The sequence below is a fragment of the Oncorhynchus nerka genome, linkage group LG17 (genome assembly GCF_034236695.1).
Source record: "Oncorhynchus nerka isolate Pitt River linkage group LG17, Oner_Uvic_2.0, whole genome shotgun sequence".
Taxonomy (NCBI): Eukaryota; Metazoa; Chordata; class Actinopteri; order Salmoniformes; family Salmonidae; genus Oncorhynchus; species Oncorhynchus nerka.
This window is the reverse complement of record NC_088412.1, coordinates 27,425,919-27,438,749: the sequence shown is the minus strand read 5'-3', so window position 1 is coordinate 27,438,749 and position 12,831 is coordinate 27,425,919. Positions and strand designations below refer to the sequence as shown.

Here is a 12,831-nt window from a genome sequence, read left to right as displayed (position 1 = left end):
CGCCCACAAACAAATGGAATCAGTGATCAGACCAGATAATCATCTCTGTGGCCTTCTTCTCTTCTCTTGGTTTCATTCCAGGGGTTGAGGACTCAATGGAACCTACAGAAGCAGAATGAAAGTAATAGGTGAATTTATTGATTACAATAATGATGTTTTTTTGCTCTTCTAGCTGAAAGTATCTGGAAAGAAACAGCAGGACAAAAAGCTGAAATCTTGTAGTCAGCTCACTGGGGGACTATGTTTCTCGAATATCGTCAGTAGTTGAGGAAGTTGACTTTAACTGTATTTCAAACCATCATTTATGTTTGTACAAATGCCAAAATAAAGATTCCTTTAGAATAAACTTCTGTAATGAGTGATGTATAAATGTTTGCTTTATCGCAGACAGTCACAATCACCAACAAGGTGCTATCCTTCATCTCCTTTTGAGTTACAGTTGAAGGTTTAAATCAATCACATTTTCTGTGCCACAAAAATGTACTTCCAATGCGTAAAAAACGTTATGGTGCAAAAACTGTAAAAAAAGAAGGGAAAAAAAGAAAACAAGAGGTTCTAAAATGAAGGTTTGATTGAATTCCTGCCATTGTCTTTACTTTAGGATATTATGTAGGGTAGATGTGTAGGTAGTGTGGCCTGTTACCTGTCAGTCAATATATACACTTTATTCCATTATTTCAATGATTTAATTCATTAATTTTCAATTTAAGAAAATTTTAAGAAGCTCATTCTTGTTTCTATTAGCAAGGTCTTGTGATGGAGCGCGCGGCTAATATCCTGAACTGATGTAGACCAGGCCAGAGTAGCAGAGTGCAGAATAGAAGCCCTTCCCAATTCCCCTTTGTGTTTATATATATATATTTTTTATACTTATAGAGGGAAAACTGTCAACCATATCCAAAGTGCAAGACCAAAGACAAATAATGTATGCTTTTGTGAGGTTCTTGGAAGACGATATGTGTTACGCTTTACCCGCTTCAAATGTGAAAGATTTTAGACCTCTGCACAAAACAGATTTTGATAATCAGAAGGTGTATCTGGTTCTCAGAACAGAAGATAATGGTACAGGCCAGCCGTGCAAAGCACAGATTCTTGCCCTTGCAGGTACGTTATCTTCGTGCTCTCTTTGTTTGACTGTTTATGAATTGAAATAGTTCAATCGTTTGAAAAAGTGAGACTAGACAGCTCCTAGAGAATAAGAAAACATGCCTTTTCGGTCTCCTGTCAAACACACTAAGTTCGCTAGCTAACGTTAGTTATCAAGCTGACAACAATGTTCTCGCTACGATGCTATTGCTAACGTTACCTAGTTTATATACGGTTATTTTTCAGGGCGGCATTTGTTGTCGTATCACATGTTTGCATAGTACAGCTAGTTAACGTTGGTTTTCTTGATGACATTGTTTTTAGTTGGCTAATATATCTAACGTGTGCTAACTAACTATGTGACATTAACGTTAGCTTGCTAGCCAGTCAGCTAGCTAGCTAACGCGTTAGCTTAGCCAGCCACTTACTCATCCAGATTGTTTACTAACATTGGATAAGTTATTTTAGCTAGCAATACACAACAACACCTCTACACGGTTGCTAGCTAGCTAGCTTCATGATGTGATGGCAATCACTATCAATCGACCTTTGCTAGCTAGGTCGGACAACGTCAAGCCAGCTGCATACAAGTTAGCTAACAATATGTATACATCACACCGGTTATTATAGCTTTCAATAATGTTTCCTTGACACATATGAGTGTAACGTTGTGTGCATGCATTCACACATGCATCGTGTAACAGAGCAGCCACACATACATTTTCAACATCTACCGTAGCTAGGGTATTTAGCTAGATTACTAATCCTCGTGTTTGAACAGTCCCTGGCTAATGTCAGTTGAGTGCATTAACTAGGTTTGTTGTTGTTTCTCGTGCTGTAGCTAGCTAACCATTCTCGGTCCACACTGGATAGCTAACTAACTATATTAGCTAGTTGGATAGAAAACAAAAACTACATACAGCTTGTTTACTAGGGATGGGTGAAACAAGATTGAGATGAGATGCATGGATGAACGGTCTTTAGCTGACTCGTATTTGCCATAACGCTCCTGGAAAATTCCCTTCAATTTTTTTCTGTCTCGACTTTATATATCAAATGCTTGCTGACACTTAGATCTATTTTGCAGATAACGTTGATGAGTTTGAACATAGTATAATGCAAAAAAAGATGAAAATTCCGAAAATGTCAACAAGGAATATGGGAAATTCAGTTGAGAACCACTTTGGGGAGGAACGACTGCCACTGAGACATAAAAAGGTAGGTGCAACTAAGCAATGTAGCTAGTCAACTAGTATTCATAGTTTTCAAACTGTTAGAGCATTTCTGTGATTTGGGGCTCTGTGAAATTGTTGGTGTGTGATTCAACCTCTTCACCAATATAATGCGGTTCATGAGGAATATGAAGAATACTGATGGTAATTTGTCTTTTGATAATTTAACTAACTGAGTTTTGGATGTTTCCTAAAAATCCCCTGCTGTTTTATTTATTTTTTATTTTTTACAATATGCTGGATTAACACATGTAGCACTCTGGACAGCTGCAAATCCTCTGAGCTGCTCATCCAAGACCTCCATGACACCACTCTTCCCAGTGATTTGTATCATTTTGTCAAACAAAGCCCCCCACAGCTATGGATACATAGTCAAACATTCGTAACATAAGTGTTTTTATTAGACTGAAATTATGACAGTTATGACACACCAGATCACTCTTATCACATGAAATTATGATGCAGTCTCCACATCATTATCACATTCATATCCCTTGTGCTTTAAACAATGATTAACTGCATAAAGTCCCTTTTGATTCCACAGGCTCAGCCACCGGACCATGGGCGTCCCACTGCCAACTCCTCCAAGAGCCTGGCAGCGGTGGTGGCCCGCCTGGAGAGGAATGCTGTGAGTTCCTGCATGGAGGGAGAGGAGGACCTGGAGGAGGACAGGATGGAGGAGGAGGAGGAGGAAGAAGAAGAGGAAGAAGAGGAGGGAGACTCTGGGCCTGAGGATGCGGTGGTACCGCGGGTTCTGTATGAGGAGCTGGTCCACAGCTACAGGCAGCAGGAGGAGGAGGTTAGGAGGCTACAGCAGGAGCTGGAGAGAACCCGCAGGCAGCTGGTCCAGCAGGCCAAGAAGCTGAAGGAGTATGGCAGCCTGCTGACGGAAGTGAAGGAGTTACGTGACTTCAACAGGAGGCTGCAGGATGTGCTCCTCATGAGGCTGGGCAGCGGTGAGAGACACACACTCTCCAGTCACCTCTCACTGCAGCCTCCCATGCACATCTGTTCAGGTTAAGAAAAAACTGTTTTACTAGACTAGTGTCAGCCACATTTAGAGTTGTCTGGATTTTGAATTTGTAGGTTTGGGTACCTTCTTATATTGCTTTTAGTGATCAGATGCACAGTTGATACCAGAAGTTATGAAGGAATTGGTTATTATCATTTGTTTTTGAGAGGGGGAGGGGGGGAATCAGTATCAGTGACTTTGGTTTTGCAAAAAATGTAAATAAATATTGAGTGTCAAGTGCTTGTTCACTCAATGCTTCTTCCACAAAAACGAATATGAAAATGGAGTGGATTTTCCCTTTAAGCCAGTTCCATGGCCAGCTGCACATGTTTTGCATTGGGGCCCCTGGGGTGTGATATGGGGCCCAGGCGGTCTAATGGACAGGCTAAAGATTAGACTGGCCAGGGTGCTTTGGGATCAGGAATGTAGTGCGCTGACCGATATTAAAACTCATCAGCTACATTAGAGCTTAGTGTGGCCAGCCACCAAGCCAGCTTACTGGGCTAAAATAGTCCCGCTGTCTCGGTGCACAGGGAAGCCTTGCTGCATGTACTGGTCCAAAGCTAAGACTAGAACTCCCTGACCACATGCTGTTGTGGATGAGTCAAAGCCTCTGTTAGTGCTCTAGGCTTGTTGTTCCTGAGAGACTACACTACTCAGTATGCCTAGAGATATGCATCTCAACTTTACTTTTGATTTTGCACCTCATACAGAGCCTATGCATGACAATGGCACTCAGACAATCAAAGCAGAGGTGGTGGAGCCCATCATTGAGCCACAGGAAGTGTGCAGAGAAGAGGCCAATACCAGCTCCAGCCACTCCCCCTCCCCAAGAACAGTCTACACTTTTAATGATGGCAAGGTGAGTCTAACCACCTCCAGCCCCCCCATCTTCCTCGCTGTGGTCGCTTTGATGGGGAGGAAGCATTACATTTTCCCTTACACATAAACTTGCATTAAATTAGCCTTCTCCTCTCCTTGAGGGTAAACAAGGCTGAGATGATTTTCCTTATTATAGCTTCGGCATCAGCACTGTTTATTGCCCTGTTAGTGGTTGCAGGGCTACACACGTAATTCTGCCTGCTTCACATGACGGGGGAATTTGTGTTCCAAGCAGAGAGCCTCTCAGTTCAAGCGTGAAGAACAAAAGCAAATTAGAACTCTCACACATTGCCTGCTATTAATTATTTCTACCAGAGGAATCTAAGTGACTGACGGGTAGCCCTAGAAAGAAAATGGAGAAAGGGTTCCTCTAAGTTAAGAGCAGTGAAAAGCCTGTCTGCTGGCCATGGGCCTAAAGCACATTAGCTGCAAAGAGAAAAGCCTTTGAATGCCATCCTGAAGACGTCTCAGTAATAAAGGCAGGGTGGCACACATGGCGCTCTCAGCATTAGCTCACCTATAACTCAGGGCAGGTCTGTCATTCCGCTTGTAGCGTTGTTTGGTGCAGACTTACACAATGTGTCATTCTGGGGTTCTATGCCATTATAAATACTCAGTGCAATTCATCCAGGCTGGAACCCATTGCCCCTTACTTATTTATGTAGCTGCTGAAACATGGCCCTTTGATATCTTATTTGGGCTGAATGGTTGTGGGATGGGCTTTGTTGCTGTTGGTTATAGTGTAGCCTCAGATCTGAGTGTAGGTGACCCTCACTACATATCTGTGCTGCGTTACTGCAGGTGCACCTGGGCGGGGGCATCTGGGTTCAGGAAGAGAAGTGGCACCAGCTCCAGCGGACACAGGGAGACTCCAAGTTCACCAAGAACCTGGCCGTCATGATCTGGGGCACTGAGACCCTCAAGAACAGGAGTGTCACTGGCGTGGCCACCAAAAAGAAGAAAGATGCCCTTCCCAAGCCCCCCCTCTCCCCAAGCAAGCTCAAAATAGTTAGAGGTAAAACTGTATAGGCCTGTTAGATGTTTTGGGCACCTTTTACAACTCAAAACGTTTGGAATATCTCTGTGATTTGATGAACAATACACACTTATTTTTTTCCCTTTTTTGCAGAGTGTCTGTATGACCGAGTGTCTCAAGAAACGGCGGACGGCGCAGAGATCACACAAAGATTGTCCAAAGTGAACAAATACATCTGTGAAAAAATTATGGATATCAACAAATCCATCAAGAACGAGGAGAGACGGGAATCGAAGCTGCTCATTAGACAAACCGTCAAGATGGAGAATTTCACCTACGATGGCATGTAGTGATGAAAAGTTGTCACCATACTAGAGCTCATTCTCTTTTCTTGGACTGCCGAAACAGAAGAGGGTGGGTAGGTTCATGTGTGCCAGGCCAGCACTAGAGATCCTCAGTAGGCGTCCAAGGCCCTAATCCATCAGCTGTAAGACAGCTTTACCTGCAAGACAGCTTTACCTGTCAATCAATGCAATGAGTGGTTAAGTGTTTTGGTGTGTCGTATGAACTGGTGTGAGAGATTCTTAAATCAATCATCTGGTTGTGAGAGAATGCAGTGGCGCTCCAACCAAATATTCTGTGTCAGAACATGACGTTGTGTCCTAATATTCTTAGTGATTTCCCTTGACAAATAACTTCTGATTTGTAAGAAGATATTCTTGACTAACCATGCTAGTTTGTCGCGATTCAGAGGTTAGCCACACTGAAGGCCTTAGTGTTGAGTCTCTGTGTGTGCTATTGGTACTTAAAGTGACGTGGGGAGGTTGTTAATACGCACTTTTTCAACAGGGTCTCTCTGATATACATGTCTTAATCGATACATGCCACATTGCGCAGATATTCCGTTGCCCGAGAGATTATTGCTGTGTGGTCATCTAGATGGGATGCAAGGTTTGAGGTCTCGTTACCATGGGAATATGCCATTTGGATTTCCATAGTATAGAGCACCAATAAACATGAAGAGTTTGGTAAAGAGAGGTTTATCATTATTTTGTCTGTGGTGCTTGTCCACATCAGACGTGTAACGGTCTTGAGAATATATGTTTTCTGGATAATGATTAACAGTGTATATACCCTACTTGAGAGATCCAACTTGAGTTTACATAAATGTGATTGTTGTAGTAGTGTCTTTATTCAAGCTGTCCTGCAGATCGTTCAATTGTTTTGAAGTTGTGGTACAAGATTTGAAGCCCAGAAAGGCTTTATGTTTATGGGAATCATTGGGGACTGTGTCCTCCAGTTATTTAGTAAGATGTGATTTTAATCTAAAGTAAAGCTGATATCTTTAAACTGCACTTTGGTGTCTGAATGTGAAAGTTTGTCAGGTACTGTGTTTGTTTGGCTGTGGGTAAAGTTGTCTGCAGTGGTCAGTGTTCTGGCTAGATCCCTGGATAAAGCAGGATTCCTGCTCTCTCACAGCCCTCTTCTTTGAGGCACACCACTGGGAATGAATTGCTATATAGTGACAACTTCCAATGACATGCCATCAGAACTTTTCAAATGTTTTTTTCCCCCAAACGGTTTGTCTGGCTGTCTGCAACCTGGAACTAAATGCTGCGGATTGAATTCTTAACTGTGACCATGTGGCTAACTGTGAATCACCTGCAGGTCTGCCTGTCAAGCCTTTTTGCCTCTTCACTTTCTATGTGTTTTTGTTTGTGTCTATGGTTTTTCTTTTGTATTTCTTACAGTTCGATCAATGTTTTGTTAAGCTGTGGGGATATTTTAGTGTATATAACTAGTCTCTTTTCACAAGTCATGTACTTTTTTCAGTTTTTAGTCCGACTTACACATTAACATGGTAAACTCCTGTATTTTTTTTATTTTTATTGACATTGTAATTCATTTGTTACCTGGCGGTAATTTTTATGTTTGTTCATTTTTTGGGGCTTTATGCTTGATATTGTATCCAAATGTAGATTAGAAGCATCTAAACTGAAAGAAAAGAAGTGTCTCTCACGTCGGTAAAATCTCTATGAAAAATAAACTAGGCAAACCACAATTTAAAGTGATGTCTTTAGGAGTCAATATAACCCTTCCCTTATGTTCGATTCGGCCTACAACTCTAGTACATCACAAATGACTTTAACCTCCCAAAATGTATTTATTTTCCAGTAGCTGAGAATGTCCTCTTTCAAATGCTTCATATGCTAAGTTGATAGACCCAACTGTTTAACATTTAGCCAAATGTTTGATTTACTGTACCAAAGTCGTAAATCTAAATTAGATTTAATAACATTTATGACATCAGATCCCTGTCCCTCGGCCTCTGAACATCACAGGGAGATCATACTGATGTCCTTGTGATCACCAATGATATATCTTTACTGCACAGAGAACCATTTTTCTCTAGCACAAAGGTCAAAGTCGTGGTCAAATTGACTTCAGATAAATCGACTGAAGAGAAGGGAAGGGTTAAATTTCCCCTATTTTAAGGACGGGCTGTATTTTCAAATCAATCAATGAACGCACTTTAAATCTCTTGTGACAGATTCTCCATTTGTAAAGAAATGGATTTGTTTGCAAAACTGATTTGGTCTCAACTTATTTTGGCTATTTAGAAGAAGAAAAAAGACAAATAATAATAATCAATGCACCTTTTAAATGATCCTGATAGGTCTGAGTTCTGGTTTATTTGTATGAACTGAATACGTGTGAAGAGTGGTCCTCAGTAAGCTATGCCTCTGGCACACAGTGCTTTATATTCCCCAGGGTTTGCCTATTCCCACCAACATGCCACTCCCCAGGCATTGGAATGGGCTTTAGGCATGAAACTAATATGTAAAGGATGTGTTTTTGTCCTTCCTGTATGAACCAGACGGTAGAGCTATACAGAGAGGAACTGTATGTTAGCTAGTTCTTTAAAATGTTGCGCTAATCTTCTGTCTGCTGCTCTGTTGTCCCATTGTTTATATTTTTCCATGTTTTGACTGTTATTTTTATGTGCTTTGAATTGGCCCCACTATTTCAATGATGTGTTTTTTTTTAAAGATGTAGATTAGGGTTCAGTGGGAAGTTGGGAACACTGGAAGTTCAGCTGGAATTATATCCTGGTTGAATGATCGGCAACAACAAAAAACATAGTCCTTTTTGGACACGGATGGATCTCAGTCTGCTGTTTGTTCTTTTTACAGACAACTTTTAAAATGTGAGAAATTGCACCTTCCCTGTATGTTGTAGTGCTGATGAGTAGCTAGTTGTTAGGAAAGCCAAGCTTTATAACTGGCCCCTCCCTCCAGCTCTTTAGACAGCTAACGGTTAAACGTGGGCATGGCCATTAGGTATACAGTACATGGCCTGGCCTCACTCAGCCCTCACAGCCAGTGATCCCTATGGCCATCCAGATGATGCTTAAGAAAACATAGGCAAAGTATCTTGTTGCATTGCTATAGCTTTGCTGTTATTGACAGTAGAAGCATGCTAAACCTCAGACTGCACTAGGTGCCATTCTCTCTCTGGTTAAACGTTGGATCCATCTGTGTTACCAGACAGGTCATGTATTGGAATGGCTATACAGCAGGGGAGGGCAGCTCTTATCCACAGGGCTGGCAGGATCCCTGAGCTTAGTACAAACAGACAGCATGGGGACTGGCTGGGGGGATCTGGGCAAGTTGACATATGAAACAAGCAGGGACTGTACTGTGCTTTTTCATCATCTAAAGTGATTCACAAATTCAAGGACCTTGAAAATGTGCATCACTACTGGATTGTGTGCTCTTAACTGAATGTGTAAAGATGCTGGGTATCTTGAGTGTTGTTGTGGGTGAGTGGTTATATTAAGCCAAAATGTTGAATGCTGATAATGGAGAGGGGGGTTGAACTTGCACAAAAATGTCCCTTGCCAAGGTTTTAGTCCAGAGTTATCTAAGCTACCACAGAGACTAAATATATTTTTGTTTTTAAATATTCTCCCATATGTAGATGTCCTGCTATCATTTCTGTAGAGATCAACATGGTCCTGTTGGGTCCTTGCGCACAGTATGTATTACATTACATGCATTTTAAAGCTTTTAGTTTGTGTGAAAACTGTTCTGCTGTGTGGCCCGCGATGAATTCCTGTGACACATGTCGTTAATGTTGTTTACTCGTTTGTTTTCTGATGCCAAAAAAGGGGGTATGGTTAAGTAGCAATGAAGATATAATATTAGACTTGTCAACTGAAAGGCTGACCCGTTCATGAAAACATGCTGAGGACCAGTCCAGGTTTAACCCACCAAACTGCCCAGTGTTCCTCCTACTAATCACAGCCACTAGGCGTACTGACAACACTTCCTTAGGTATGCAGTGGATATGAGGTTTTTCACAAGGAAGATTTGTTTGTCATAACCTTTATGGCAGTGAGTCCCACTGCTCTCTCTTCCTCGCTGTGCTGTGTGATTCATGAAGCCCAAAATCACCACCTCGGATACAATGTTTTTTTCTAATTTGAGCAAAAGTCCGTCCTACACTCTCTCTCCATGACACTGAAACCGATAAGTGTTGAGGAGATGTAAATTGGTTAGTAGGTGAACGGAAGAGTGGCCTCCCTTCCTCGATAACCACCTTTCATCAAGGATGGGGCGACAGGTACAATAGCCTAGGGGTTAGAGAGTAGGTAGGCCGTCATTGTAAATAATATTTTGTTCTTAACTGACTTGCCTAGTTAAAGGTTTAAAAAATAGTTGTGTATCAAACCGGAGTCCTTCGCGGAAGATTTGTAAAGTATACAACACTTCCTTTTGAATCAGCTTTTGTTTTGTCGTCGGAGAAAAACATGTTTTAAAACTATGCTAGTTACAGTTTTCATCTATAAAATATCTTGCACAACTAACTAAATGTTTTTTTGTGTTTTACAAGTATTATTATGTAAATGTCACTGCCTGTTGACACGTGAGGGGAGAAGGAGTCATTTCATACAGGTGTATTTTCATCCATGTTCTCTCTCCTCAATTACCTTTTGACGTTTTTCAAAAGGAGGTGAGAGAGGACAGAGGAGAGGACGCAGGAGTTGGGCAAATCCAATTGAGAAAATGCCAATGTTAAGCTTACTCTAAATGAGAAAGGGGCTTGGGGAACTTTAAGTGTAGTTCCACAATTCATTGGCAAGTATACTTCATCTAGCTTCACTGTCCTACCTCATTGCTTCTCTTGTGTTCGTGTATGATGTATATATTTTTGAAACTATAGGAAAATACCTTATAACTCATTTCCAAATGTACAGTATATGTAAACTCGTAACACCTCAGTACTACACAGTTGATATCATTATGAGGAAATCAGTTTTGTAAAAATGCTTACTAAAGAGCCTACTGTCAATGGATGCCCAGTTGTCTCCAAAAATGTATTTCAACTGATTGCTCCTTTTCACTGGTTGATGGTGCTACCAGCAAACGGGTTAACTGATCTGTCTCTTACCTCAAATGGTGCTAATTTTTTCTATGTTTTTATTCTCATTAAGTTGTATGTTATTCAAGTTGGTCATCCTAAAATAAACGACAAATCACATTTCTAAAATGTTAAACTACACTTTGCAAATACTATCAGATACATTCTGGTTTGAGCTAAATCAACTGCTGTTTTAAGTAAATCATAGTTCCTTGCTTATTTGAAAATATACTTTAAGCAGTTATCTAGGAATTGTAAATTTTGGCATGCTTCAGATTTGAGAAGGTGGTAACTTTTCATAAGCACATCTCAGATCACCATTTATCCAAATACTGCTATTATTTCGCTGCATGTTGGCTATTTGGGCAGTTGTGCTAAAACCAATTTCAAACTGGACTGGGCAGTTCTGTTAAAGATAGATTTGGTCCTCAGCAAATGTTTGGTTAGCCACAGGTCAATGCTGTGACTACTTCTACAGACAGATTGCAATTACATTATTAGGGTATTTCTTGGCAGTGTCTCTAATATTTAGCTGGAAATTGGGTTGGATAGGGTTGTGAACTTGCCTCTCTAGGAGAATATGACATTTACCATTCATTGTATCTTGTAAAAATGTTTAATAGATGGGTGTGAAATGTCCTGACATCTTCATGTTGATTGATATGTGACAATTTGAAGAATGTCAAAAAATTGTCAATTTGACCTCTGAAAAAAAATAGTTTTGTTTCACTCCTTGTTAATCTCCTTCATTCTTGCTGCTGAATATACATTTATAAAAATTATATCAATATATACGTATCAATATTTTTTCAAAATATGGTAATTGAGAGCGTGTTCAATAAGTACTGTGAACCAGAGCCATAGATATATGATGTTTATATGTACTCCATATCTGTGGCTCTGCTGTAATGATGTTGTCTTTTTAAATCCCTAGTTTCTTGGAGCCAGAGATACATGCACAGAGGGTTTTAAGAACAGTCTATTTTCTGAGATCCCACATGTTCCTGTGTTAGTTGAGGTGGGGGGAGTAGAGGGAGCCTACGTCTGTGAATGTGTCCGTGGGCACCAGAGTTTGAAAAGGGGGGAGGGGGGTGGCTCATCAGTGTGTCCTGGGGGGGGACCCTCACACAGTCACCATACCCCAGAGCTGGCCTATACAGAAAGGAAATGTTATAAAAATAAATGTCCTTGCAAACCGGTCACACCTCCGCTATACAACCGACTTTGACTCTTAGCATCATTATTCTGTGTTTGCTGCACCTGTTCAATGTTCAGATCAACAAAATAAATCCAGATGTTTATTCTACCAGAACATTTGACTCATATGGCTCTTTTTTTCAGAGTTCCTTTCATTTTGCATCTTCTCTTTTTGAACATTTTGAACTTGGTTATCGCTCAAATAACACCTACCCTCACTGCCCTATCCCATGTGGACAAGAGGAATACCTATGTAAGAATGCTGTTCATTGACTATAGCTCAGCAGTCAACACCATAGTACCCTCCAAGCTCATCATTAAGCTTGGGGCCCTGGGTCTGAACCCCGCCCTGTTCAACTGGGTCTTGGACTTCCTGACGGGTCACCCCCAGGTGGTTAAGGTAGGAGACAACACCTCCTCTTCGCTGATCCTCAAAGCAAGGGCCCCACAAAGTTGCGTGCTCAGCCCCCACCTGTACCCCTTGTTCACCCATGACTGTGTGGCGATGCACGCCTCCAACTCAATCATAACATTTGCAGACGACACAACAGTAGTAGGCCTGATTACCAACAATGACGAGAGCCTACAGGGAGGAGGTGAGGACCCTGGGAGTGTGGTGAGAGGAAAATAACCTCTCACTCAATGTCAACAAAATGAAGGAAATGATTGTGGACTTGAGGAAACAGCAGAGGGAGCACGCCCCTATCCACATCGACGGGACCGCAGTGGAGAAGGTGGAAAGCTTGAAGTTCATTGGTGTACACATCACTGACGATCTGAAATGGTCCACCCACACAGACATTGTGTTGAATAAGGCTCAACAGCGCCTCATCAACCTCAGGAGGCTGAAGAAATTTGTCTTGGCCTCTAAAATCCTCACAAACTTTTACAAATGCACAATTGAGAGCATCCTGTCGGGATGCATCGCCGCCTGGTACGGCAACTGCACCGCCCGCAACCGCAGGGCTCTCCAGGGGGCAAACTACCTGCCCTCCAGCCACAGTGCCTCCCCCCCAAAAAAA

The 12,831-nt window shown here is 41.5% G+C and overlaps 1 protein-coding gene across 2 annotated transcripts; it reads left to right on the top strand.

The window, feature by feature from the left end:
- Positions 1 to 812: 812 nt before the first annotated feature.
- Positions 813 to 11,924, top strand: bend5 (BEN domain containing 5). 2 transcript variants are annotated; one of them, XM_029686196.2, is made up of 6 exons: positions 813 to 1,104; positions 2,174 to 2,304; positions 2,863 to 3,274; positions 4,044 to 4,192; positions 5,014 to 5,227; positions 5,342 to 11,924. In XM_029686196.2, the coding sequence occupies exons 1-6, from the start codon at positions 924 to 926 to the stop codon at positions 5,536 to 5,538; spliced, it is 1,284 nt and encodes a 427-aa protein (XP_029542056.1). In that variant the 5' UTR covers positions 813 to 923; the 3' UTR covers positions 5,539 to 11,924. The 2 variants fall into 2 exon arrangements, with proteins under 2 accessions (XP_029542056.1, XP_029542055.1); XM_029686195.2 differs by having other exon boundaries at positions 2,863 to 3,334.
- The last annotated feature ends 907 nt before the right edge of the window (positions 11,925 to 12,831 follow it).